The sequence below is a fragment of the Penicillium roqueforti genome (assembly GCF_015533775.1).
Source record: "Penicillium roqueforti strain LCP96 04111 chromosome Unknown scaffold_06, whole genome shotgun sequence".
NCBI lineage: Eukaryota > Fungi > Ascomycota > Eurotiomycetes > Eurotiales > Aspergillaceae > Penicillium > Penicillium roqueforti.
The window spans coordinates 361483-385632 of record NW_024067570.1 but is presented as its reverse complement, the minus strand read 5'-3'; the positions used below and the strand labels follow the sequence as shown (position 1 = coordinate 385632).

At 50.0% G+C, this 24150-nt stretch overlaps 9 protein-coding genes across 9 annotated transcripts; 4 read left to right on the top strand and 5 right to left on the bottom strand.

The window, feature by feature from the left end:
- Positions 1-400: 400 nt before the first annotated feature.
- Positions 401-2053, top strand: LCP9604111_3672 (putative cell surface receptor/MFS transporter (FLVCR); the record flags this gene model as incomplete). Its single annotated transcript, XM_039071286.1, has 4 exons — positions 401-520; positions 584-696; positions 788-1136; positions 1220-2053. 4 exons carry the CDS (start codon positions 401-403, stop codon positions 2051-2053), a joined length of 1416 nt encoding a protein of 471 aa, XP_038930335.1.
- A 762-nt stretch (positions 2054-2815) lies between these two features.
- Positions 2816-3578, bottom strand: LCP9604111_3671 (cytochrome b-c1 complex subunit 6 family protein; the record flags this gene model as incomplete). The annotated part of the gene is made up of 3 exons (XM_039071285.1): positions 2816-2880; positions 2969-3091; positions 3299-3578. 3 exons carry the CDS (start codon positions 3576-3578, stop codon positions 2816-2818), a joined length of 468 nt encoding a protein of 155 aa, XP_038930334.1.
- Positions 3579-4050: 472 nt separating this feature from the next.
- On the bottom strand, positions 4051-4873 carry LCP9604111_3670 (GRAM domain-containing protein; the record flags this gene model as incomplete). Its single annotated transcript, XM_039071284.1, has 3 exons — positions 4051-4557; positions 4607-4775; positions 4863-4873. 3 exons carry the CDS (start codon positions 4871-4873, stop codon positions 4051-4053), a joined length of 687 nt encoding a protein of 228 aa, XP_038930333.1.
- Positions 4874-5222: 349 nt separating this feature from the next.
- Positions 5223-8762, top strand: LCP9604111_3669 (putative glycerol-3-phosphate acyltransferase Sct1; the record flags this gene model as incomplete). The annotated part of the gene is made up of 7 exons (XM_039071282.1): positions 5223-5240; positions 6200-6203; positions 6269-6430; positions 6487-6560; positions 6615-7209; positions 7260-7528; positions 7578-8762. 7 exons carry the CDS (start codon positions 5223-5225, stop codon positions 8760-8762), a joined length of 2307 nt encoding a protein of 768 aa, XP_038930332.1.
- An 846-nt stretch (positions 8763-9608) lies between these two features.
- Positions 9609-10890, top strand: LCP9604111_3668 (undecaprenyl diphosphate synthase family protein; the record flags this gene model as incomplete). The annotated part of the gene is made up of 2 exons (XM_039071281.1): positions 9609-9833; positions 9907-10890. 2 exons carry the CDS (start codon positions 9609-9611, stop codon positions 10888-10890), a joined length of 1209 nt encoding a protein of 402 aa, XP_038930331.1.
- A 510-nt stretch (positions 10891-11400) lies between these two features.
- Positions 11401-13350, top strand: lys9 (saccharopine dehydrogenase (NADP+, L-glutamate-forming); the record flags this gene model as incomplete). The annotated part of the gene is made up of 11 exons (XM_039071280.1): positions 11401-11452; positions 11558-11611; positions 11676-11857; positions 11912-12032; positions 12083-12155; positions 12208-12250; positions 12310-12323; positions 12379-12425; positions 12477-12580; positions 12634-13197; positions 13255-13350. The coding sequence occupies 11 exons, from the start codon at positions 11401-11403 to the stop codon at positions 13348-13350; spliced, it is 1350 nt and encodes a 449-aa protein (XP_038930330.1).
- Positions 13351-14212: 862 nt separating this feature from the next.
- Positions 14213-15530, bottom strand: LCP9604111_3666 (AHA1 family protein; the record flags this gene model as incomplete). The annotated part of the gene is made up of 4 exons (XM_039071279.1): positions 14213-14231; positions 14420-15072; positions 15146-15228; positions 15308-15530. The coding sequence occupies 4 exons, from the start codon at positions 15528-15530 to the stop codon at positions 14213-14215; spliced, it is 978 nt and encodes a 325-aa protein (XP_038930329.1).
- A 2349-nt stretch (positions 15531-17879) lies between these two features.
- Positions 17880-21913, bottom strand: LCP9604111_3665 (uncharacterized protein; the record flags this gene model as incomplete). The annotated part of the gene is made up of 3 exons (XM_039071278.1): positions 17880-21340; positions 21422-21834; positions 21888-21913. 3 exons carry the CDS (start codon positions 21911-21913, stop codon positions 17880-17882), a joined length of 3900 nt encoding a protein of 1299 aa, XP_038930328.1.
- A 1025-nt stretch (positions 21914-22938) lies between these two features.
- Positions 22939-24027, bottom strand: LCP9604111_3664 (uncharacterized protein; the record flags this gene model as incomplete). The annotated part of the gene is made up of 6 exons (XM_039071277.1): positions 22939-22984; positions 23175-23219; positions 23427-23458; positions 23650-23708; positions 23902-23926; positions 24025-24027. The coding sequence occupies 6 exons, from the start codon at positions 24025-24027 to the stop codon at positions 22939-22941; spliced, it is 210 nt and encodes a 69-aa protein (XP_038930327.1).
- Positions 24028-24150: the final 123 nt, after the last annotated feature.

Sequence of the window (24150 nt, the reverse complement as noted above, 5' to 3'; positions counted from 1 at the left end):
ACGAGATCCAAGGTTGGTCATTCCACTTTCTTTGTCTTCAGAGGTGATTCGTTTAGAGAAATCCACTATATTGTACAGATACATTCTACTAGACCTACTGTGCACCCACTGTGCTATATCCGACGACTATATTAGTTGGAAACTAAGATAAGCCGACCTCACTTGGTTCGACGATCAACCCCGCTGTGTATCTCCAGTAGTACTTGATAGTACTTGCGTAATGCAGCGTCATAGTAGGGCTGCTCAGGTACCGCCAAGTACCCGGTTGCGTGTACCTCGGATCCCCCAGAGTCACATTGAAAAAGCCAAGAGACTAAAAGGATGGGAGAGGCCGCTTTGTTTCTCTTTCTCATAGAGGCCCACACAGAATGAATTTGGTCTGTCACACTTCGCTGTGGACATGTCGAATTTTGGCTCTTCAGATACCGAGCAGGGCTCTCGACCTACCTACAAGGTCTATAAGCGACGCTTCTGGGGCTTAGCCCAACTGGTATTGCTGAATATTGTCGTCAGTTGGGATGTATGCGCGCCCTCGTGATCGATCCATATATCGATTTCGCATGTCGCTGACGCTCGTAAACAGTGGTTAACATTCTCGTCCATCTCGACAACGGCCGCGGAGTACTTCGATGTCTCGGAGAGCGCTATTAACTGGATGAGCACTGGCTACCTCTTCGCCTTCTGCGCTGTTAGCCCGTAAGTAGACATGAATCGCCTGTTTTGAAACAGCAAAAGAAAACAAAAATATCCGCTCCAAGTATCCCACATTCACTAACTATACTCCCAGCATCGTCATCTGGATCCTGAACAAAAGCAGCCCCAAACCAGCTATAGTCACCACCGCCGCACTCCTGCTAGTCGGCAACTGGCTCAGATATGCCGGCACTAGAGCCAACGGCGGCATCTTCGGGCTCGCGATGCTCGGCCAGATCATAATAGGGTTCGCGCAGCCCTTCTGCCTCTGCGCACCAACCCGATACAGCGAGCTCTGGTTCTCAGATCAAGGCCGCACGAGCGCAACAGCCGTTGCCAGTCTAGCGAACCCACTCGGCGCAGCCCTCGGCCAGTTAATCGACTCAGAATGGGCGTCGAAACCCTCCGATATTCCCAATATGGTCCTGTACATCACGATCATCGTACGTGAAACCCCATCCCAAAAACCTAAACCTACCCACCCATTGATTCATTCTCGCTCTCGCTCACCATGTAAACCCAACAGTCCACCGTCGCATCAATCCCATCATTCTTCCTCCCCGCCTCACCACCAACACCAGCAAGCGCATCCGCCGCAAAGCCGCACACGCCCCTAGGCGCCGCAGTGCGCAAACTAATCACCACGCGGGAATTCTGGCAGATCTTCATCCCATTCGCCGTATACGTGGGCTTCTTCAACAGCGTCTCCTCACTGCTGAACCAGATCCTCAGTCCGCACGGGTTCTCCGAGACAGAAGCCGGCATCGCGGGAGCGATCCTGATCGTGGTGGGACTCGTCACGTCGGCAATCATGTCGCCGATAACAGACCGGTACAAACACTACCTGGGCAGTATCCGGGTGCTAGTGCCTATAGTGGCAGCCACGTATATCGGGCTTATTTTCGCGCCGGGCAGCGCGGCGGGAATCCCGCCTTCATATGTGGTTATGGCGCTGCTAGGCGCGGCGTCGTTCGCTATGCTGCCGATTGCGCTAGAATACCTGGCGGAGATTACTTATCCGCTGTCGTCCGAGATTGGGAGTACCATCTGCTGGACGGGCGGGCAGTTGCTTGGTGCGTGCTTTATTCTTATTCAGGATGCGTTGAAGGCTGGGGCTGGGGCTGCGCCGCCGTATAATATGCGGAATGCGTTGGTGTTTGCGGCTGTGGTTGCTGTTTTGGCTGCGCCGTTTCCGTTGACGATTGGGCTTTTCGGGAGGGAGGTTCATCGTCGAAGGTGGGAAGTTGATCGCGGTGTTGAGATGCAGACTGTCGCGGAGGTGTCTGGGACCGTTGATGATGTTAAGAGGGTTAGGTCTGATGATTCTGCCGTGGATACTGATACTCTGATCAAGACATGAGAGAATTTGTGTATCAGATTTCTTTTGGGATGAGCGACTCATCCATCTCAGTTCGGAAGAGCTGTTGACGCTTTGCTCTTTTTATTTATGATGTGCCATAATGCACTTGACGAGTCTTTATTTGATGTCCCTGGTCAGCCCGAGTTATACCTCGTCCATATTACCTTAATACATTTTGAATCTATGACCACCCACAGGGACTTGAGTCGATACATCAGTCTTAGCGAATTAAGCATACTTGTAGATAATCTGACCACGACAATAACGAGCCGAGTTATATGAATCCTATAGTCGGATATGGCTAAGCCTAGTCTACCAGAGCACAATGCAATCTAGACAGATGAGATTCGTTTTAAAACAAGAGAATAACAAAAGCACAGTTTGAACAGGCGGAAGACCAGCTATCTGTACACGCAAGGCTGAGAGAGGAGGGCGAATGATCTATTATTCTGTTTCTTCCTCTGAGCCCTCCTCCCTGCCTTGAAAACACAATACATATGCGAACACATACACGCAAGGAACGACCAAAAACATGATTTCACGTTTCTAGATCGATCCTGCGTTCTCAATCCAAGGCGGCAAGCTACCAGGCTATCAGTCCGCCTTGGCAGCCATCATAAAAAAGGGATTGGTTTTTCTTCCGGCGTTTCGGTCCAAGAGTTTCCCCGGTATCAATGCGGTGGAGAGCGAAGGTTATTCGAGGGCCGGATCGATGCAAGGGTTGGATGGAACGCCGAAATCAAGACTCAATGGAAGAGTCGTTTACTTCAGCTCCTTCCAGAGCTTAGGAGCAGCGCAGGCAGTGACGCAGTGAGTGAGGTGGAAGACTGGGTTTTGTTAGTTGCACAATCCGGACTCGATGGAAGGTAATTGCATGGTTTTTCTGAATCCATCGTTGATGTCAATTGCACTTACACTCCTCGACGCAGTCCTCCTTGGGGCCCTTGTAGTCCTCATCCTCCTCCTGGCGGGTGACGCGCTCAACGCACTCGTCGTAGTGGTGCTTGTAGGGAGCGCAGACGGCGGAGTGGGCGCACTCTGAGAGTGATAGTTAGTCTCTGATCGAGATAGCCGGTGGAATTCCTCTTTGCAATGCCATTGGTGGTTTTATCAACCACGCGCGGATCCTGACACATAAGACCAATTGGTACGAACAATAGCCTATGTCCAACGATCGCATGACAGAGACGAGAATAAAATGCGAATAAGAATAGTAAAAGTCAGGAAAAGAACAAGGTCACTCACCATCCTCGAGCTTGGGCTTGATGTCCTCGGGCTCTTCATCTTCTTCCTCCTCTTCTTCCTCTTCTTCCTCCTCGGCCTCACCCTCCTCAGCCTCCTCGGAAGGCTCCTCTTCGGTGTCGGCCTCCTCGGTGGACTCGCTCGAGGCGGAAGCGGACTCTTCCTTCTCGGTGGGCTCTTCCTGGGTGGTCTCGGTTTCGGTGTCTTGGGCGGGAGCCTCAGCCTGGGCCTCGGTGAAACCGAAGGAGGAGACGACGTCAGAGAAAAATTCGGAGAGACCCATTGCGACAGAGATCAATTGAATGATGACCGGAGGTCTTGTGTGGGGGTGGAAAAGCGGAAGGGGGTTGTAATTGAAGGAGGTTGTTGGTTTTGCCCAAGAGCTGCTTCTTTCGGACTGGAAAATCGGAAAGGCCCGGCCGCTGAGAGACACCAATTATGCCGCACGTGATTGGCCAATGGGCTCCAACGCCATTCAGGACGTGACAAGTGCAGTTTATGAGGAAGTCAGTACTAGAGTTATTCCTGCTGGATATAAGGATCTCGGAGGTACAGGATAATTCTACTATTGTTCGTTGAGACCCAACGTTGGCGAGCATATAAACTCTTCGTTTCTCCATTTCTAAGTGCGGAAGCACCGCTTTCGTGTCGCTAATTGCTAATTGACGGGGACATAATGTACATAAGATAGAGAATAGAAAGGAGCCAATTCAAATATGTGATAGAAGGACATATTGAAATAGATTCCCGAAAACTCAGGTGGCCCGTCGTAGCCTCTCCTCCAGCTCGTGGGCTACACTCTGCGACTGAACCTCCTCATAGCATGGAGGCGGTTCCATGGGTTCGTTGCTAGTGTCAGATGCTCGTCTGTTTTCTGACTCTTCTGGTGTCTCACTGGGTCTAGCATGGCTAGGAGTAGGGGGAGCTTCATATGCAGGCAGCTCTTCTAGATGAACTGCTGAGAGATCCACGTTTTGTCGGCCCCGAGTGCTTTCGCCTGTGTTCTCAACAGCCTGCTCGAGTCGTTCCTTAATCCGTTCGAAGTTGGTATGGAAATCAAAGGCTCCGCCCTCCTTGAATGTCACTTTCAACTGAACGGCAGGCAGAGACGGTGAAATGCCACCCCCAGATACTGGTTGTACCAGAGCTGTCCATACATTGGGTCCAAAGAATGGTGCAGATACATGTGAGTCACGGACATTCAACAGGGGTGACGAGAAGGACTGAAAGTCATCGCTTCTGGATACGGGAAGGTAGACAACCTGACGAGGGTTAAATTGGTCGGGGGCATGGACACGGATGAATACTGACTCTTTGATTGGTGAGGTGGATGCAGCCAGCGCTGCTTTGGACTGAAAGTTTCTCTGTGTCTTTATATCCGGACGGTGGAGTCAAAGAGACACTAGTACGAGGAGGGGAAGAGTAGATCAAACGCTCGTTGGGAAGACGGACGAAGCCCTGATCATCAAGCATTACCCAACTAGGCAGTCAGTATAGAAGCTTCAAGTTACATGGGTCTGGTCCTGGCCGGCCCCGGGGAGAAACAGCTATGGAGGTAGATGCATACTTGAGAGCCATGATTTAGAATCATTCCAGTCGCATGTGACACTGTTTTTAATCAGCCCAACACTCGGGAGAAATGGTGGTCGGGTTGAATGCCGACCTTCGAAGGTGTAAGGTGTGGATATTGCGGGGAGGGATCAAAGCAAGATCTGTAGATTTCCCCGAAGACAAGATCAAAAAGCCACCCTTTCAGAGGGTTTCAAATGAAGTGCAGACTTACAATATCAAATTGAGGGAAGTGGAAGTGGAAAGGCGGGGCAAGCGCAGGCGGGGAGATAAAGCTGAAGGGCAAACTTCGGCGTTGCACGTTGTACGGGGAAACCGATCACTTTTTTCTTCCACTCTCAAATACACAATTGTGAAAATGTTTTCCAGCTTCGCAGTAGTTGTGGCAATGAAAATCTCGACCCCGCAATTGGCGCGACGAGTCAATGAATGTAGCTAAGTTGTCTCCCGCGGAACCTGATCCGTCTCTAAGTCAGCATAATGCTAGTCGGCTAAGCAAAATATCAATGTCTCAAAACACCCTGGAGACTCTCTGATGTATGTGGGCTCAAGTTTCAATATTAGTGAAGCTGGCATAGCTTTTGGATATGCAATATTTGACGAGAATTAACAAGATGCCGGTCAAGTTAGTAAAAGCCAGGAAGACCCTGTACACGGTATTTATAGGAAAGTTCGGCTTTCCCTAAAGGTTAAAGACGAAAGAGAAGAAGAGAAGTAAAAGAAAAGAGTCATTGTTGTATAGTATACTACTTCCTACGGAGTATTCCACTGTCTATATAGAACACATCGTCTCCACCGTGTTGAGCTTAATGCTTCGCAATACGCTTGGCTATAGCATCCAGGTCGATCTCATCCAAAAACCTGGAATACAGTATCCTGACGCTTTGATCCACCCAACACTCTGCATAAATGTGTTGGGGTGTTTGTTGGAAAGTCGGAATGATCTCATACTGGGGATCTTATCTTGTCGCAAATGATGCAAGATCAGGCCTGTGCTCACCTAGAAGGGGCTAACCATGTACAACATAGTCAAGAGCTTTTCTTAGTGTGACTGATCATATCAACTCATGTATCATGTAATATTTGGAATTTACACAGAGGGAACAAGAGAATAATGAGTTCAAAGTTGAAGTTCAATCGTAGCATTGAACTTGCCTTGTTCCAGCATGTCACGTTCTAGAAGCGTCCGAGTCAAAGCGCGCGCTAAGACTCAAACCTTTCAGTTTCGCATTTCAGCTTTTCCCCTCTTCTTGCGCTTCTCCCTTGATTTCATGTTCTAATACCCTGTCTATCGGATATATTGGATAGTTCGTGCTGATCTGAGGCTCGAAATAGCCAAGTAGGTGGATCCCCACCTGGGCAAGCTCTTCCGGTTAGCCGTACTCATATTAATCTCTTCGCTAGGGACTTCATGTCGAGATCATAACCCTTTCCCGATTCTTTCACGATTCTTTGACGATCCCTCAACGACCCTCGAGTCTTCTTTCCTCCGAAAAATTGCCCATCGGGCTTCTACGGCACAATGGGAGAAAAGGGCCAGTACATCCCACCCCTCGTTGGGTGGATGTATGACTTGGTCCTATGGTCATTCTCCGTGCTCATCGACCTCTTCTTCCGCGAAGTCCACCCTAGAGGTTCATGGAAGATCCCCCGCCGCGGCCCCATCATTCTGGTGGCAGCTCCCCATGCGAACCAGGTATGCCGCTCGCTTCCGGTCATACACACAAGATACTAATGGATGTTCGCCCAGTTCGTGGATTCTTTGGTATTGATGCGCGTCATTCGCAGCGAAGCGCACCGTCGGATCTCATGGCTTATCGCAGAAAAGTCTTTCAAACGGAAATTTATCGGGTTTCTGGCGAGAGCAGTTGGAACACTGCCTGTGGCACGTGCTATGGACAACTTGAAACCCGGGACCGGCACCATCTATCTTCCCGACCCGGTCAACCAGCCAACTCTGCTACGAGGTGTGGGAACCAACTTTGAAGGGAAAGGCTTCCAAAAGGACGGAACCATTGCCCTACCCACCATCAACGGAACATCATACAGTACTGCGATCGCCGAGATCAAGGGACCAGAGGAATTGATACTCAAGAAGGCTTTCACCAGCAAGGATGCGCTGACCCAGCTTACTGGACGGCAAGACATTGACCGTGATGGGAATTTCACTGGCGATGCATCCGCGCAGGATCCAGATTTCAAGGGTACCAAGTTCAAGGTTGCTCCGCATGTAGATCAGACCGCAGTCTACCAGGCAGTATTCAAAAGGCTAGGCGCAGGCGGCTGTGTCGGTATCTTCCCGGAAGGTGGAAGCCATGATCGCACTACACTGCTTCCCTTGAAAGGTAAGCTCTTCGTATTCAAGAGGTACAGCAGATTTACTGACATGATACAGCTGGTGTCGCCCTGATGGCTCTAGGCACCCTGGCTGAAAACCCGGACTGTGGTCTGAAGATCGTGCCTTGTGGCATGAACTATTTCCATGCCCACAAGTTCCGTTCCAGGGCCGTCATTGAGTTTGGTAATCCAATTGAGATCCCCTCGGAGTTGGTGGAACAGTTCAAGCAAGGTGAACGACGGGAGTCTGTCGGCGCTTTACTGGAAATCATCTACGGAAGTCTTGTCTCGGTCACTGTCATTAGTCCCGATTATGATACTCTTATGGTAAGTTTCTTTATATCTTAGGGGATTTGCTTCCGCTAACAATTCAAAGGTCATCCAAGCTGCCCGTCGTCTGTACAACACCAAAGGAAAAAATCTTCCTCTTCCTATGGTTGTGGAGCTGAACCGCCGTCTTGTGAAAGGTTACGCCCACTTCAAAGACGATCCCCGGATTGTCGCTTTACGCAAGTCTATTGTAGGATATAACAAACAGCTTCATCTTCTTGGAATCCGGGATCATCAAGTGGCCTACGCCAAGTTCACCATTTTGCAGGTGGTGGCCACGTTGATTTATCGCCTAGGCAAATTAGCGCTCTTGACAATCGGGACGCTCCCCGGTTTCCTGCTCTTTACCCCGGTTTTCATCGCGACTAAGTACATTTCTGCAAAGAAGTCCAGGGAAGCACTGGCTGCTTCTACAGTGAAACTTCAAGGCCGAGATGTCATGGCCACATGGAAGCTTCTTATTGCCCTTGCATTTGCTCCGGCGCTCTATGCCTTTTACACTGCTGCCCTCACTTATTGGACATACTGGAACCGAGTCAATGGACTTGTTCCAGATTGGGTGCCACTTTGGTCGATAGTGGTGATCGGCATGGTACTCTTCCCCACAGTCACGTTTGCGGCTCTTCGGATCGGTGAAGTGGGCATGGATATCATCAAATCACTTCGCCCACTTGTTCTATCTCTGAACCCATCGTCGGCCAACACGCTGGTGAAACTTCGAGCGAGACGCGTTGCACTGGCTCAGCAAGTGACAGACGCGATCAATACCATGGGACCTGAGCTATTCCCCGACTTTGATGCCGCTCGGATTGTCACAGATCCATTCCGAGATGCGAGCGACACCGATACCAAGGCGGACAACGGACTGCCGGCGATCAGAAGAACCAGCGTGCCAGAACATGGCGAGAAAATGCCCTCGTCAGAGCCCCTCCCCCGCAACGAATCCTTCCACAACCTGGCCAACATTGGCTTCTTCTCCACACGACCTCCTAGTCGTAATCGTAGCCGCAGCCGATCTGCTAGCGCCCGACCTGGGTCTCGGCACGGGCTGAAGCCTCTCAGCACTCTCACCCCGAAAGACCCGCTCGAGGATGTCAGTTCACGGATCCGTGATGCCATGAGGGAGCGCGGAGAACGTCGTCGGCGTCGAAGCGAAGATGGAAGCTGGGATATGGCCAGCTCAGGCCCTGGAACACCATCCAGCGGTGATGAGTCCCGAAAAGATCTTTGAGACGTGTACTGCCTTGGCCATTTAATCATTTATCATGTCGACCATCAACCATGGTGTGGTGTTCGGCGCAAATCTGTGTACGTATTTACTCTTATATAACCATACACGATATCCCTTGTTTTTTTTTTTATTATGAATGCTATATGTAGTGCAGATCTGCTAAAATCGGAAGCCTTTGGTATCATAATTAGCAGATGTCTAGAAGGAGGCATCATCCTTTACACGATTGGACTGCACACTATGCGACGTATTTGCTCGATCGACGACAGCAGAAAGCTCGATTTCTAGCTTGGCGCCACCTGATCACTCATCCCCGATAGAGATGAGTAAAATATCGCGTAAGTAATACTTGTTTTATAGATGAAGACTGAAACCTCAGATCAGCCAATGCATTAAGATATTCGTATTGGCAGATAAATAACTACTAGAAATCAGACAGATAGAACCGTAATATATCATACTTTAAGACTATACGCACCATCCGAGTGTGTCAACCAATTACGAAGATGTTAGCTGTTGCCCAGAGCTGATGTTGACCGATTCATTTTCGCCTCGCCACTTCCACTGGGCTAGGTGAGGCGCAGGAGCAGAAATAAGCCCATAGGATCTAAAATCGCACATGAAAATGGTGCAGCCTACGAATTTAATTACGACGCCTGAAATTGTTCGAGAAAGTGCCGGCAAAGACTTTCATCATAACTGACCACGTCGCGTTTCGTAGTACAAAGCCAAATCCGGCCAGCCGCTAACCGTGCACCTTTTATCTTCTGCTCTCCAGTTTCTACCCCAACTTCTTGTTTTTTTCTGCGGAGTTTAGGGGTCTTATCTTCTTTTCACATATCCATCATGCCGGGCTCATTGCATATGTCACGCCTCCGGAATTGGTTCCTCGCCTCTCCGCCTGCCGAGTACGCCATCACAAGCCTCAAGGAACTGCTGATCGGCGCACTCCAACAGGGCCCTATCCCCCAGCATGTGGCCTTTGTCATGGATGGAAACAGGCGATTCGCCCGATCACATGGAATTGAGACAGTGGAGGGACATAATCTGGGGTTTGAAGCTCTTGCAAGAGTGAGTGCTACATTTTGGCAGCTCGGCGTTACACGGCATCACCCGTCTTGTGGCCGAATCTAACGACTGATAGATCCTCGAAGTCTGCTATAAGAGCGGAGTGAAGGTAGTCACAATCTATGCGTTTAGCATTGAAAACTTCAAACGCTCGAAATTCGAGGTGGATGCGCTCATGGAAATGGCCAAGGTGAAGCTGTCACAGATGGCTCAGCACGGAGACCTGCTCGATCGATACGGAGCAAAGGTTCGCGTCCTCGGCCGTCTTGACATGCTCAAACCCGACGTCTTGGAGGCTGTCAACAAAGCCGTCGACATGACCAGCCGCAACGGAGACCGCGTCCTGAATATCTGCTTCCCCTATACCTCCCGCGACGAGATCGCCTCAGCTATCCGCGAGACGGTCGAGGATTATTCCACGCCGATCCAACACGGTCACTCCACGGCTGCCGCTTCCCGAAATCCCTTCTCGGAATCTCATATCGCACATAATATCCGCGCCCAGACACACGGCTCGACAACACATGAATCACACAGTGATTCTGAGTCTACGTCGGGCTCTTCGGGGCAGGATGATGACGCATCGGTTCAACACGACCACCTCGACCGAGTCTACGGATCGATGTCTTCCTGCTCGTCTTCCACAACCCTCCACCTCGGAAATCAGCAAGACCCCAAGGGCGGCTCACTTGCGACTGGGGCAGATAGCCCGGTCTATATCTCCCCCGAAACCATCACACGTCAGACTTTGAACGACCACATGTTGACCAAGGGTACTCCACCCCTGGATATCCTGATCCGCACTTCGGGTGTCGAACGCCTGAGCGACTTTATGCTCTGGCAGACCCACGAGAATACGGAGATTGTGTTCCTCAATGTCATGTGGCCAGAGTTTGACCTGTGGCACTTCCTCCCCGTGATGCTTGGATGGCAGAGGCGGATTTCCAAGTCCCGGCAGGACCCCAATGCGGAGGGGAACTTTGCCGGTGAAGCAAAACCAAGTGATGAAGGACTAGACGCGATGCTGTGGCGTCAAGGGGGAAAGGTCAAAGACATTTAGTGATTTGTCTGTTTATATACCCTGTGTCTACTTGCTTTTGTTCAGCTTCAGCATCACTGGCGTCTTGCTTTTTGCGGAGTTTCTGTTGGGCACGCCTGACTTGGTATCAGCATATATCTATGCATCGCCGTACACTACATTGGTCTTCGGTAAATAAAATATCATTTACTTCCTAATCCTCGACTTCCTATACGCCAGATCCGTACATGGATGCCCACATTTGATGTATGAGCATAGGGGCTTGCTTCTGCGGCTTTTTTTCTTCCACGAATCATGGATTATCTTTCTTATCCATCTCTCCTTCTATTACTCCGTGCTATAGATCACAATACAAGGATGTCCTTCTGATTGAAAACATTTAGCCACAAGCAGCAGGCGGTAAAACCCTTTTGATGCCCACCCCGCGCCGATACCGGTTCACGTGATGTTGAGTCACCGTATACCGGTCCCACAGAGAAGAACCTCCAGTTGAACCATCCGAACATCATCTATCATACCAATTAATTCAAAATGGTTAAGCAAATCGCCGGTTCCAAGGCCCTCCTTTTGGGTTCAGGCTTCGGTACGCCCCGCGCCTCTCTTCCAGATCTCCCAGACCTAAATGCGCGATGCTGCCCCGCATCGAGTTTGTAGAGGCATACATTTGCTAATTTCTGATTTCTCATAGTCACCAAGCCCACTGTTGATGTTCTCAGCAAGGCTGGCGTCGAGGTCACTGTCGGTACGTCCAATTGAATCCACACGAACGCATATTGCATTGAATATCGCTGACAATGCGGTAACAGCCTGTCGTACCCTCGAGAGTGCCCAGGCCCTCGCCTCTGGCTTCAAGAACGCCAAGGCCATCTCCCTTGATGTCAACGACGATGCCGCTCTCGACGCTGCCCTGAACCAGGCCGATGTTGTGATTTCGCTTATCCCGTACACTTTCCACGCTACCGTCATCAAGTCTGCTATCCGCACTAAGGTAACTATTCTCTAGAGGAGAGGAAGCGGGCACCGTGCTAATTCACTACAATAGACCAACGTGGTCACGACATCCTATGTTTCCCCTGCGATGATGGAGTTGGATGAGCAGTGTCGCGAGGCTGGTATCACAGTCATGAACGAGATCGGTCTCGACCCTGGTCTCGATCACCTCTGTAAGTGTCTATGCCATGGATTCAAACAGACCGACGCTGATAAGAAATAGACGCTGTCAAGACTATTCACGAGGTCCACGCTGCCGGCGGCAAGGTTACCTCATTTGTCTCCTTCTGTGGAGGGTTCGTTCGACCAGTCCCATGTTGTATAGCGGATGTAGCTAACAAGCAACAGCTTGCCCGCCCCCGAATGCTCCAACAACCCCTTGGGATACAAGGTTAGCAAAAGCCCTATTCCCACCAATTTGATAAGTAACTGACGAATGGCTGTTTCAAGTTCTCGTGGTCTAGGTTAGCAACGGTCCAATGCTGAGTTTTTGCTTGAACAAATGACTAACTAGCTCAGCCGCGGTGTGCTTCTTGCCCTCCGTAACGCCGCCAAGATCTACAAAGGTACGTGCTCTATTCACTCTAACAGGAACCGAGTATTAATGCACAATACAGATGGTGAGATCGTGTCCATCGACGGGCCCGATCTGATGGCTACCGCTAAGCCCTTCTTCATCTACCCCGGATTCGCCTTCGTCGGCTACCCTAACCGCGATTCTGTATGATATTTATGCATTCAAACGCTTTGGTTTCAGTCAACTAATCTTTCTAGACTCCCTTCCGCGAGCGCTACGGTATCCCCGAGGCCCAGACCGTTATCCGCGGTACCCTTCGCTACCAGGGCTTCCCCGAGATGATCAAGGTCCTTGTCGACATCGGTTTCCTCAGCGATGCGCCTAACAGCGTCTTCGATAAGGCCACTTCATGGAAGGAGGCCACTAAGGAGGTTCTCGGCGCTACCTCGTCCTCCGAGAAGGATCTGCAGTGGGCCATCGCATCCAAGACTAAGTTCCCTAACAATGACGAGCGCGATCGTCTCCTTTCCGGCCTGCGCTGGATTGGTCTCTTCTCCGATGAGCAGACTATCCCCCGCGGAAACGCCCTCGACACTCTCTGCGCTACCCTCGAGCAGAAGATGCAGTACGGTCCCGGCGAGCGTGACCTTGTCATGCTCCAGCACAAGTTCGAGATCGAGAACAAGGACGGCTCCAAGGAGACCCGTACCTCCACCCTGTGCGAGTACGGTACCGCCGAGACCTCCGCTATGGCCCGCACCGTTGGTATTCCTTGCGGTGTTGCTGTTAAGCAGGTTCTCGATGGTACTATCAGCAAGACCGTATGTTTATCCGTATCCCCTTTGCTCTCGAGATTCTCTATACTCACTTCATTATAGGGTGTTCTCGCTCCCGTGACTTGGGACATCTGTGCTCCTCTTATCAAGACCCTGAAGGAGGACTACGATATGGAGCTCATTGAGCGCACTCTGTAAGGGTGCAGTCGGATCTTAATGAATATACTTCTAGTAAAAAATATAGGAATCGCATAGACGATGAATGAATACCAAAGTGTGTATTTCTATTCTATATTCCACCAAACCATGGTATACACCAGTTCAATGTTCACTTGGACGTCCTAGTCATTGTGGGCCATATGATTGGATCCGAAGGATCCAATTGCCACATTGGCACTCTTTTGCGTATCTGCACTGAGGTGTATATATTAAGAAGGCGTACTACACGTTAAAGAGGAAATGTGATGTTTAACCTGATTTGGGATTGATTTTTGATCTGATTATTGTTCGTAATTAGTACAGTGCTGCGGAAAACAGAGCTTACACGGGCTTCTTTATCAGAAGCAGAACGCAGGGCTCCATTCATCTTGCTATCAGCTATGTTGGAAGGATGTCCTGGGTGTTTTTCAAAGGACACCCGACGGCAGGGTCGATTCGAGAGTCGGCCATCTTATAATTTCCGATATGCTCGAAGGCCCGAAGCTGCCACAATGGCAAACAAAGCGCGTATCCAGCACGCCATCTATCAAAGGAGCTCGAGCAGATCAAAACGTAAACTTATCTTCATTATCATAGACATAACACCATTTCTCTTATCATAGCATCATTGCCCAGGTGTGCCCCAGCAGACCCCAACGTACAACCGCAAGCGGGGGTCTCACGGGTGGAAAAGAAAGACACGAAGTGAAAAAGAAAGCAGAGCGAATAATCTAGCTGCTTGCGCTTTTTGCAATCTTTATCTGTGGCCAATTCACGGAGAGAGAGAAAGAGGAAAGAAGTCTTTTCGGACGTATGCATTGTTTTTTGTGTCTTTCATGCCACCGGTAAGAGATGTATTCGATCAGAGAATACTGCCAAACCTACACCAAGGAGAAGAACGAGGATGATTAGTAACTGATTCCAGTATCGCGAGGGTTTTGCGGGAGGTTGAGATCTGTAGACAGAGGCCAGATTGGCAAAGAAGTCCAGAAGAGAGGGATAATCCGAAAGAGATGAATGTGTAGACAAAACAAATAAAGGGGGAGAAAGAAAAGGAGAAATGACATACCCAAAAGTCTGCTTAATGCTGCGAACATAGTACGTGTCCCAATTCTGCTTGGTGACATCCTCCTGGCCAACCGGAACACCAGACCAAGAAACACGCATCTGAGTAACACCATCGATATCATTCTGATCGAAGTTGATCTCCTGCGAACTGAAGTGGCCCTCGGGCCACTGAGCAAGACGCCACTTCTGGACGATCTGCTTGGGCTCGTTGAGCGTGACGAACTCGCCAGTCACGTTTCCGTCAAAGATAGCGAACTTGCCGCCAACAGTGGCGCCATCGAACTGGCGCGGCGCGCCGCGCGTGAACGCTGCGATGCGCTGCGGGTCCGTGAAGGTGGTGTAAAGCTCGGCGGCCGTGGTGCGGAACTCGTCCGAGGCCGACACGGTGGTTGTGTTGACGGCGACCTTACCGGTCTTGGAGGTGGTGGTCTTCGCGGCTGGGGTGTCGGCCTTGGTGTGCGGGTGGACGACGGCCTTGGGGAAGCCGCTGGAGGGGTTCTCGCCCGGGGCGTGCTGGAGGTCCTTGCCGTGCTCGTTGATCAGGGCGGGGGTCAGGCCGGTCAGAGCCTTGCGGATTTCGACAGTAAGCTTTGTGCGCACCAGGTCCTTTACGGGCTGCTTGGAGTTGGAGTCGGCGCGGTTTTCAATCTCGAACTGCAGACGGGAGTTTACATGGTTAGTATTACAGATCACCTTGGCGATTGGGGAATGGGTCAATTGAACATACGACGTACTCATCTTCCTCGGTGTCGTGGGCTACCTCGGGAATGTTGATGGTGCCGGTGACATCCTCATCGTCCTTGGTCTTACCTATGGAAGCGTCTCAGCTGCCAGGTCCACAAAGAAAACAAGAAACCGAAATAAAATGAATTGATATTGGACTACAAACCTGAGTATTCTAGCGAGACCTTGACATCGAACAGAGTGATGACCTTGCCCTTGCGCTGGCTGACATCTACGTCGCCATCCATGGACACCAGCTTGTCTACTTTGGCTGACACGCCCCCTTCCTCGACACTGAGGCCGACAAGGTTCTTTTGCAGGAACTCCTTGGCCCAGCCAGAGGCATCCTTGTTGACCCAGTGCCAGTTGTTGGGGTTGTGAAGGACCATGATGAATGTTGACTAGGGGAATGAAAGAAAACTCTGATTTGGGGTTGGAAAGTGGATTTGGAAAGTGGATTGCTTCCTTTTTTTGAGAAAAAATATTGCTAAAAGTTCTGTTGGAAATTCCTGTTAGCCATGATCTTTCGCAATGGATGAAAGTTGCATGTGTAAGGAAAGGCCAATGTCAGGTCTCGGGGCGTATCCCGGACTTGTTAAGCGTTGTCCGCAAGTAGATGGAGAATCATCTCTCAGACTGGTGCCAGCTGAAGTCTCTTCATGTAAGGCCAATTGAGTGACGCCGAGGGGCAGGTTGGGACCCCACACCCCTCGTTGCACTCAAGGGTGAACGTAGTAAAAGCACAAGGTGAAACTTACAGTTGGTGTAATCAAGTCCAAAACATCAAGGACATCAAGGACTCTGAGGTGAAGTTAAAGAAAGAAGAGTCGAGGGGAAAGAGAGCTATTTGAAGGGCCGACGGAAGACTCTAGAAGGTGCACGTGACTGTGGATAACGCTAACGATTTCTCTATCGCCATTCTTCTTCTTCGCTACCAGCTGTATTCTTTGGCTTTCTATATTTTTCTAGTTGAAAGGAGCTAGGATATCATCAAGGTCTAGGGAGATAGACCCTCAACCACCCCACTTTACGGTAAACGACGTTATTTTCCCATATAGGCTGGTCATTTGAATATAAGTATCCACAGGTATCATACCACATGGCGCTCCTCTACGGATGGTTTGACTATGGTTTGCTTGCTTGCGATTTGCGATTTGCATCTTCCCTTTTTTTGGTAGATTGTCTGCTAGCTAGGCGAGAAATCGATGGTTTCATGTTTGCAGAAGTGGCCAGCTATATATAACCTGTTTCAGCACCCTCTCTCTCCCTCTCTTTCTCTCTCCGTCTTAGTTATTTTCAACTGATGCACTCTTTATGATCTAGCACGTCACACCTCGTACTCAGGCTAATCTACATCCCAAAGTATGATCGGGTTGCTGATCTTTGACAGGTCTATAACACCCATGGATATGTGCGTGTCATAGTAGTTATGTGTCATACTATATCAATCCCTCTCCCTCCCACAAAATATCACGCTTTGAAGATAGTAACTTAATGAACGTTCACTATGGCTCGACGCTCTTATATATCTTTTCGCAATATTTTGCGACTCCGTGATCCACCCAGGGTCGAACCGGTCGAACCCAAGAGGTCCAAGACACTCTGGAGGATCCCAGCAGAAATAGTGGAAATGATCTTCCAGCTTCTTTCCGATCTAGACCGAGCTTGTTTTGCACTGTGTTGTAAGAGGCCGCATGCCTGCTATGTCTCACATAACAAACAATATAGAATATCTGTACTGTCGAAATTGCCCAGGACGTTACTACTTCGTCGCCTTCAAAACGAACGCTGGGTATACTGTCATAGATGTCAAAATCTTCACCAGAACCCCAGATGGCGGTTTCTTAGCTGGAAATGTGATCCCCAGCCCGCTATATCCGAATGCAATGCTTGGTGCGATGTCCAACACGATGACAGAGTTGACATATGTCCATGCTCGAGTATCACATTCCACCAGAAGCAACATCCAATTGAGTACTTTCGATCTCAACAGGAGACTTCAGAAAAATCAGATTATCAGAAATGATCTGGGACGTTTACACATCTATGCACTGTTGAGCATCCTCTGGCATGGGTGACTATCCTAACTACAGCTCGGTTAAACAAGTTTACCAAGACTTTCCAGGTGGGAAATCAGTTGGTCTTCCAGACTTCTAAAGAAACAGCTTCGTCGGAGCTCTTCCAAAAGATCGGCTCTAGACCAAGCAGGTATGAAACCGGACTTTGGCTAAAGAACTTCTTCCATGATCAATCCAACTTCTTCATTGGGGATGAGAGCTCTAACTGGTATCAATGCCATGGCTGGAGCATTGCAAAGGGCAAGCCGTATAACTTCAAGATAACGCTACATAGAGACCTAAGGGGCGACAGGAGGCCTAGCAAAGGGTGGGAAGACAATTGTCATAATTAGATGTCGTCTTCTAGATTGCTCTTTTTGCTAGCCAGCCTTGGTTTTTCAATTTGTATTAACTTCCTTATTTCAATTTCATAATACTTCTTATGTGATTTGCATAGAACATGTAGGTACTACTAATTAGTTAACTGCCAGCTATATATTCTTTAAGATATATATTTTTTCCGGCTGAAATATGTATATTCAACTCTCACATCCCTGAAGGAGACCGAAAACTCAAGTGTCGCAGGCACTGCCTCGCGTCAATCTATAACGAACGTATGGGGATATCACGCTGCCAAGTACATAGAAAAGAAAAATCACAAAAGCCACTCTTCTATTCCTCCTATTCCTCCAATTGCTCCAATTCCTCCCAGCCATCTTCACTCATAAGCTGTTCCTTCACCCGTTCTCTCAATCCCTCGATCTGGCTCCCTAGCGCCTCAGTCCACTGACCCTCAACAGTAGCAACCTTATCCTTAAGATCCGTAGTCAGAGCCAGCTCTTCATCAGCACTCGTCTCCTGCATTTCCCTCCTCACATCTTCCTCCGCCTCCCCACGCTTAATCCGCTGCGCCTCCACCAGCTTCTGATTAGCCCGCATAACAGCAGACCGCACCTCATGCAACAGACACAGCAGATTCGTCTGCGACTCAATGAACTGGTAGCTCGATTTCTCTGCATGCGACAGCAACGTATACAGATACTGCAGCGGGTGCTCATGGTAGCTCGGGTTTTCCTCGTATTCGTCTGCGGGAATCTGCACCCGGAAGCCGTGCAGGTCCTCGGGCGCCTGCTGCACGAGAGCGAGGAGGGACGGGGCGATATCCCAGAATGCGGAGAGCTGCACCTCGACACCTCGCATGACGTTCTGCTCGATGACGTCCAGGAAGGTCTCGAGCCGAGTTAGCGCCTCGGTTTCGTACTGGACGCGGCGGTCGAGTGCGTCCTGCGTGAAGAAGGCTTGCGTCTCCCGGAGCTTATCTTCGTTTTTGGTCTGCTTGTAGGGGAGTAACGCGACGGCTTTGTATTTGTCGTCGCGGTCGCTGATTAGGTCGAAGGACTCGCGGTGGAGCTGCTCGCGGGCTTCGAAGAGCCATTTTAATTGCGTTAGTTTTTCGAGGAGCTCGGGCTTCTCGTCGCCTTCTTCCTGTGTTTGATCTGGTGTCCCGCTTTGTGCATCGTCGGAGAGCATGCTACTCAGCTGGTCGATGCAGGTTGTGGCTCTGTTGATTCTGTCGACGAGAATGGCGTGCATCGGCTTGAGTACTGTTTCTTGGTACGTGTCTAGCTGGCGTTTGACCATTATCCTTTCTCGCTCGTTTTCTTCGGCAATCATTGCTGCCTCGGCCTCGGCTGCTTCCGCAAAGGTGAGACTGCCTTCTTGGATCTGGCTTTGGATGTTCGATCTGAAGTGGCGATGGCCCTCGTCGACTTGTTGTTGGTGTTCTTGAAGCATTCGCTCCACGTCGGCCTTATATCGATGTCTGGTGGTTTTGATCTCCGCGAGATCAGTAATTGACCGGACGGTAGTTCGGTGAGTAACCAAATCAGGATGGCTGTTATTCACAGCAGGATGGTGGCGGGGATAAGGCGGAGGCAGGGTAATCAACCGCGAGATATCTAAACTGCGGCTTTCTTCGCGATACCCAGTCTCGATGGAATTCCTGGGAGAATCTTCAGGCCAGCTGACTTTCTCAGGCGGATACTCATCAGAGCCATACTCCGTAGTCGCATAATTCATGCTCACATCTTTGGGCTGAGAAGGAGTCAACTCCTGGTCCCCTAGCATGGCCTCCCGAGGCAATCCCATGTACTTCGATTCCCGCTTGGATCGTTGAACCCGCCTCTCACCCCCCTCGCCGCTGGAACCGGTTGCTGATTCCCACCAGCGACTTGGTGCACGGCCTCGGGAGCTCTCCTCGTTGCTCATGTTAAGGCTGGCAATCGGCGACAGACAAGGCTGATAGTTATTCCACCACGCAGACTCCGGCCGACCTGCTCGGTTTTGTGGGATATCAAGCTTTGGCTGGGGCTTGGGCTTGGGCGTTGGTGGTTGCTTGACTGGCAATTCGAAAAGATTGCGGCGCACATCCTCCACTTGGAAAGATTCCCAGACCTTGGCGTATCGCTGACGCCGGATCTGAGATTCGGCGAGCATGTAGTCCGCAAATAGTTTCAGTGCTTCAGTATCATCCTCGGCACTGGCTTCTTTATCAATAAAGATCTTGTGCCTTTGAATCGCATCCTGCAGGAAAGCAGGATCTTGTCTAAGGATCGATTCCATTGACACCTGCGTCGTTTGCTGTCCTGGCGTTCGGCGTGGCGATAGGGGTTTCATTATCGATACGGCATCGTTAGGCATATGGAGAATATGAGAGATTGGACGGTCTTCCGGTCCCCGGGATGGTGCACGGGAGCGTGAGCGTGGCCGGACCTCCTTCGCTGAATTGAGAGGGGGAGTCGGTAGTGCCTTTGGTGGTACCGCTTGGGTGGCTTCTTTGGGATATGTTGACGAGCCCAGCCCATTTGGATTTGGCGAGAATGGAGGCGTATGTGCAAATGCAGTCGAGGGACCAGCAGAGCTAGGTAGTTGTCTGGGAGTCGTGTAGGGTGATTGTTCTGTAACGACAGCGCTGGACGATGCTCGAGGCCGCGTGGCAATATGTTGTCCTTCTGATTTAATGCTGCGGGTACTTCCAGGGGTTTGATTGTACTTTCCCGACGTCGGATGCCGATCTTGACCTGGGCTACTGGTCTGTTCTGGTAGAATCAGGTTTGACGGTTTGATCTGCTCGAGAGCATCGGCCCAAGGATTACCATTTGACGATACCGCACTTGGGGGTTCAAAGACCTGACTTTGCCGGTTACGTCGTTCAATTCGCCTTTCACGGATGCCCTTCGCACTCGGATCGCGGACTGCTGGGCTGCGGAAAAGACCGCCACTACCGGGAGTTCTTTGATTCGATGAATCGTGGGGATCTCCATCTGTCGGCTCTGGTGCCTTGGCCGCTTTTGCCGTGTCAACATATAAATTCTCGGTTGGTCGACTGTTCAAATATCCCTCGTCTATCCAGTCAGCTGGTGTAGGAGGGATGCTTCCCAGTCCTGTTCCTAGCACGGGAGGTCCCCTTCTTGTCGTCCTGTTCGAGCTCTGGGGCGTTCTCAGAGATGATTCTGATGAGCCACTCACGCTGACGGACCTTGCAGCGGGAGGAGGCCCTGGAGGTGGCGGTGGAAGTGGCATCCCGGGCTCCCATGTACTATTTGACGGCGATCGGTTTCGCGACTGACTCGTTGCCCTTGATGATCCCGCACTGCTTACCACAGCCCCAGCAGATGCGGCTCTTCGGGATCCAGGGGCACGCGACGGTGTCTCAAAGTGAGCAGGTGTTAGAGGCATTTGCTCGTTAAAGCCGGGTGACGGTTGGCCCTGGTCATACTGTGCGAGCCGAGGCCTGAGACTAGCTGCAGCATTATATTGCGTTTGGTCATTATAGGGCATGCCATGGTACTCCACTCGACCTTGAGAAACAGATCTACTCGCTGGATGTCCCTGCGGGGGAGGTGGAGGAGGTAGCGACTGGCGCTGAGACCCCAAGTCAGACGGGTAAGCCATAGATAGCGGCCGGGGCCGGTTTGAGCGTCTTTGATACTGGACAGGCATATCAAACCCACCCGCCCTGTTGTCCGGTGGAGAAGGCGTTCCGGCAAAGTTAGAATTTGGCTGACCAGAAAAGTCCGGGGACGTTCGATTTTGGTTGCTGGGGGGTGAGTATGGCGGAGGAGGTGGAGACAGCGGCACATCTACCAAAGTATCAATATCACTTCAAACGGGTCATGGGATACCACTGGTCTGCAGAGGCATGAGCTGTGAGCGAGACTCACCCGGATTATTTCTTTGCGGCGTCACACGATGCATAGCGCCTGGCTGAAGATACGGGGCCTGCGACTGGGGCCTGCCCGGAGGACCCCAGTCCTGGGGATTATAAGGAACATTGTATGCGTTCCTAGACGCCATGGAAGACAATGAAACCGATCTGCTGTTAACAGGCGATGGAACAGCAGGCGATAGACTGTGCGTAAACGGGCTCGAAAGCGAGGTTGACGATGAAGGCGTCGGTGTTAGTCCAAGACCCTGGTATTGAGGGCCGCTCAATGCTGTTGTCAACAATGGCGGCTGTACAGCATGCTCTCGGCGAGGTGACGGCTGATTGCTAGGACTCGCAGCTGTCGACGACCAGCCGGGGTAATGGTTGCTCAGCGGCTGCTCGACACCTGCATGATTCGGACCCAGCCAGCTAGAGAGGGAGGATCAGTATATAGAAATACCCGAGAATAAGATGGGTCGCACCTATTCATATTGGGCTGTGCATCCATTTAGGAGGCCCGTTCCGAAGCCATGGCCGCCTGGAATGAAAGAGGATAAGCCAACAAAACAGAGGAAAAGCTATTAGCTTGAAACAGGCGAGACGCTAAATTTTTCTATTCTTTGCAACTGCGGAGAGCAAGGTTGGGGGAAACGATAGCCTAGCCTATACGGAGGCGTGCTCCGTACGGCAGAGTCTGAAGGACCATACGATGTACGGGAAATGAGATCTAAATTTGGAACGGAAGAAAGAAGAATTCGATCGAGAACAAATGAGCGCAGGAGGAAGCGGGGGATTGTTATGCACCTGAGGGCATTCTCATCACATTCGCGGCCCAAGCTCAGCGCTTATCGTTCTCCATGAGAGGCCCAACGACGGTGTCCCCGCAATAAAACAACAAGAAGGGCAGGGAATATCTATAAAAAGATCATAGTTTCATACATTTTAAGTAGGGATCAGAGGTTTCTCGAATTCTTATTGGTATTTTCCATTAAACTCCCAACTAATGCAGCCTTTCATAAAGGAAGACCAGGATATTATCATCTGTCATGTGCCGAGGCACCAGGAGACTGCTCCGATATCTTCGCACTGTTCTGAAAATCGATATTAGTGTCAAGACTAACAAGCGATGGCAAGAAACATAATGTGTGTGGGCAAATTTCAGATAAAGCCTTGTCACAGGCGATGGTCGTCAATATTAAATCCTTACGTTGACCGTCGTGATAAATTGAAGTGAATCATCATAAAAGGATGAGGGAAGAAAGAGAAAGAAAGAGGTCAAAACTCACAGAAAGAAGGCAAAGCAGACCGCCATTGGCGTCTGCAATTATTAGTTCGCTAAATTGTTTCTGTTCGAGATCCATCAGCGTCGAGTACTGAATGGACATTGCAGCAATGTTGAGACTCGTGAATTGATCAGGCATGACAGTTTCTCGTCTTCGCCAGCAAGCTGACTTGGACATATGCTTGTCTTTTATGTCGTTTCATCATGTAAAGTCGGGAAGGGAAGGAGACAAGGTGTACATACACCCACAGTCAGTCAAGACAAGAGAGCTCTTTGTAGTTCAAGGAGAATATCTGTCTTCAAAGGATCATTAGCACTAGCCAAGGAGATTTGATGAGTGAAATTTTGTGTAGGAATGAATGTCAGAAAGGCATGAATGGTTATTAAAAAGATTGTGTCAGCATCGAAAACTCGAATCAGACTCGTCATCTAAAGGGTATCATCATAGAAGGTAGGGCAGCAAGAACAACAAGACTCAGTCGCATACCTTCTACAGTTACAGTTGGATCTCAATCGGGCACAATCAAAAAGGCTTCTATTCAAAGGGTTAGTGACTGTGTCACGCAACCGTCTCACGAGTCGATGAATATATGGTATGTCTCAGTGGGCGAGGTTTTCTAGGCCTGCCGCAAAAAGGCGTCTCCAATCATGACCGGACATTTTTTTTAAACGCCGTCGGAGCCCAGTGCCGTTTCATCTTCGGACAGAGAGTCGTGTAGGAAAGATGCTTTAGTCTTACCATTTAAGCCAGTAGCGCAGTAACCTATAGGTCTTCGGAACATTAGCTTATGGTCTGAAAAGAATTTTCATGCAAATGTTGAGACAAGGTAAAGATCAGAAATAGCCATTTGTATCATCACCGACCCGAAGGTCTGAGACGGTAATTTCCAGCGTATTTTCATACACATCGCGTTCATCATGATATAGGGGAAGGGTAGGGTAAAGAGACCAGGGTAACTCACCATCTGCGCTTGTTGTGGGTGTGATATCTGCAACCGATAAGATGTATTTACTATCATTTCTGGAAAGGCAAGTTAGCTCAGTCCAACTCAAGGTTTGTGTGATAGTTCAAAGCAATGATGTGAGATCAGCCTGACGTGCAATAACATAAGTTTCATTCCCCGGAGGGTCAAAGACTCTAGTTTGTATTTGGTTAAAGGTATCATCATGTTGGGAGGTGCATAGATGTGTTAGGGATGAGGACAAAATCTTACCATCGTTGCAGATCCTGTCGGGCGGCTATTGGTTAGTGGGAAACACATTGTGTCAAAGATTATGGTCGGCTCAATGCCAGATATCAATCGACCTCAGTCTCCGTGTGCATTGGGATCATTAACCATGCTGAAGATGAGGGTAGGATGATGAAGGAGAAAAAAGTGAAAACAGAAATTTGTACTTTTTTCAAGCTCTGACGGCGCGGAATCACCTTCAGCCGGACCTAGCCTATATTGGGACTAGCCTTG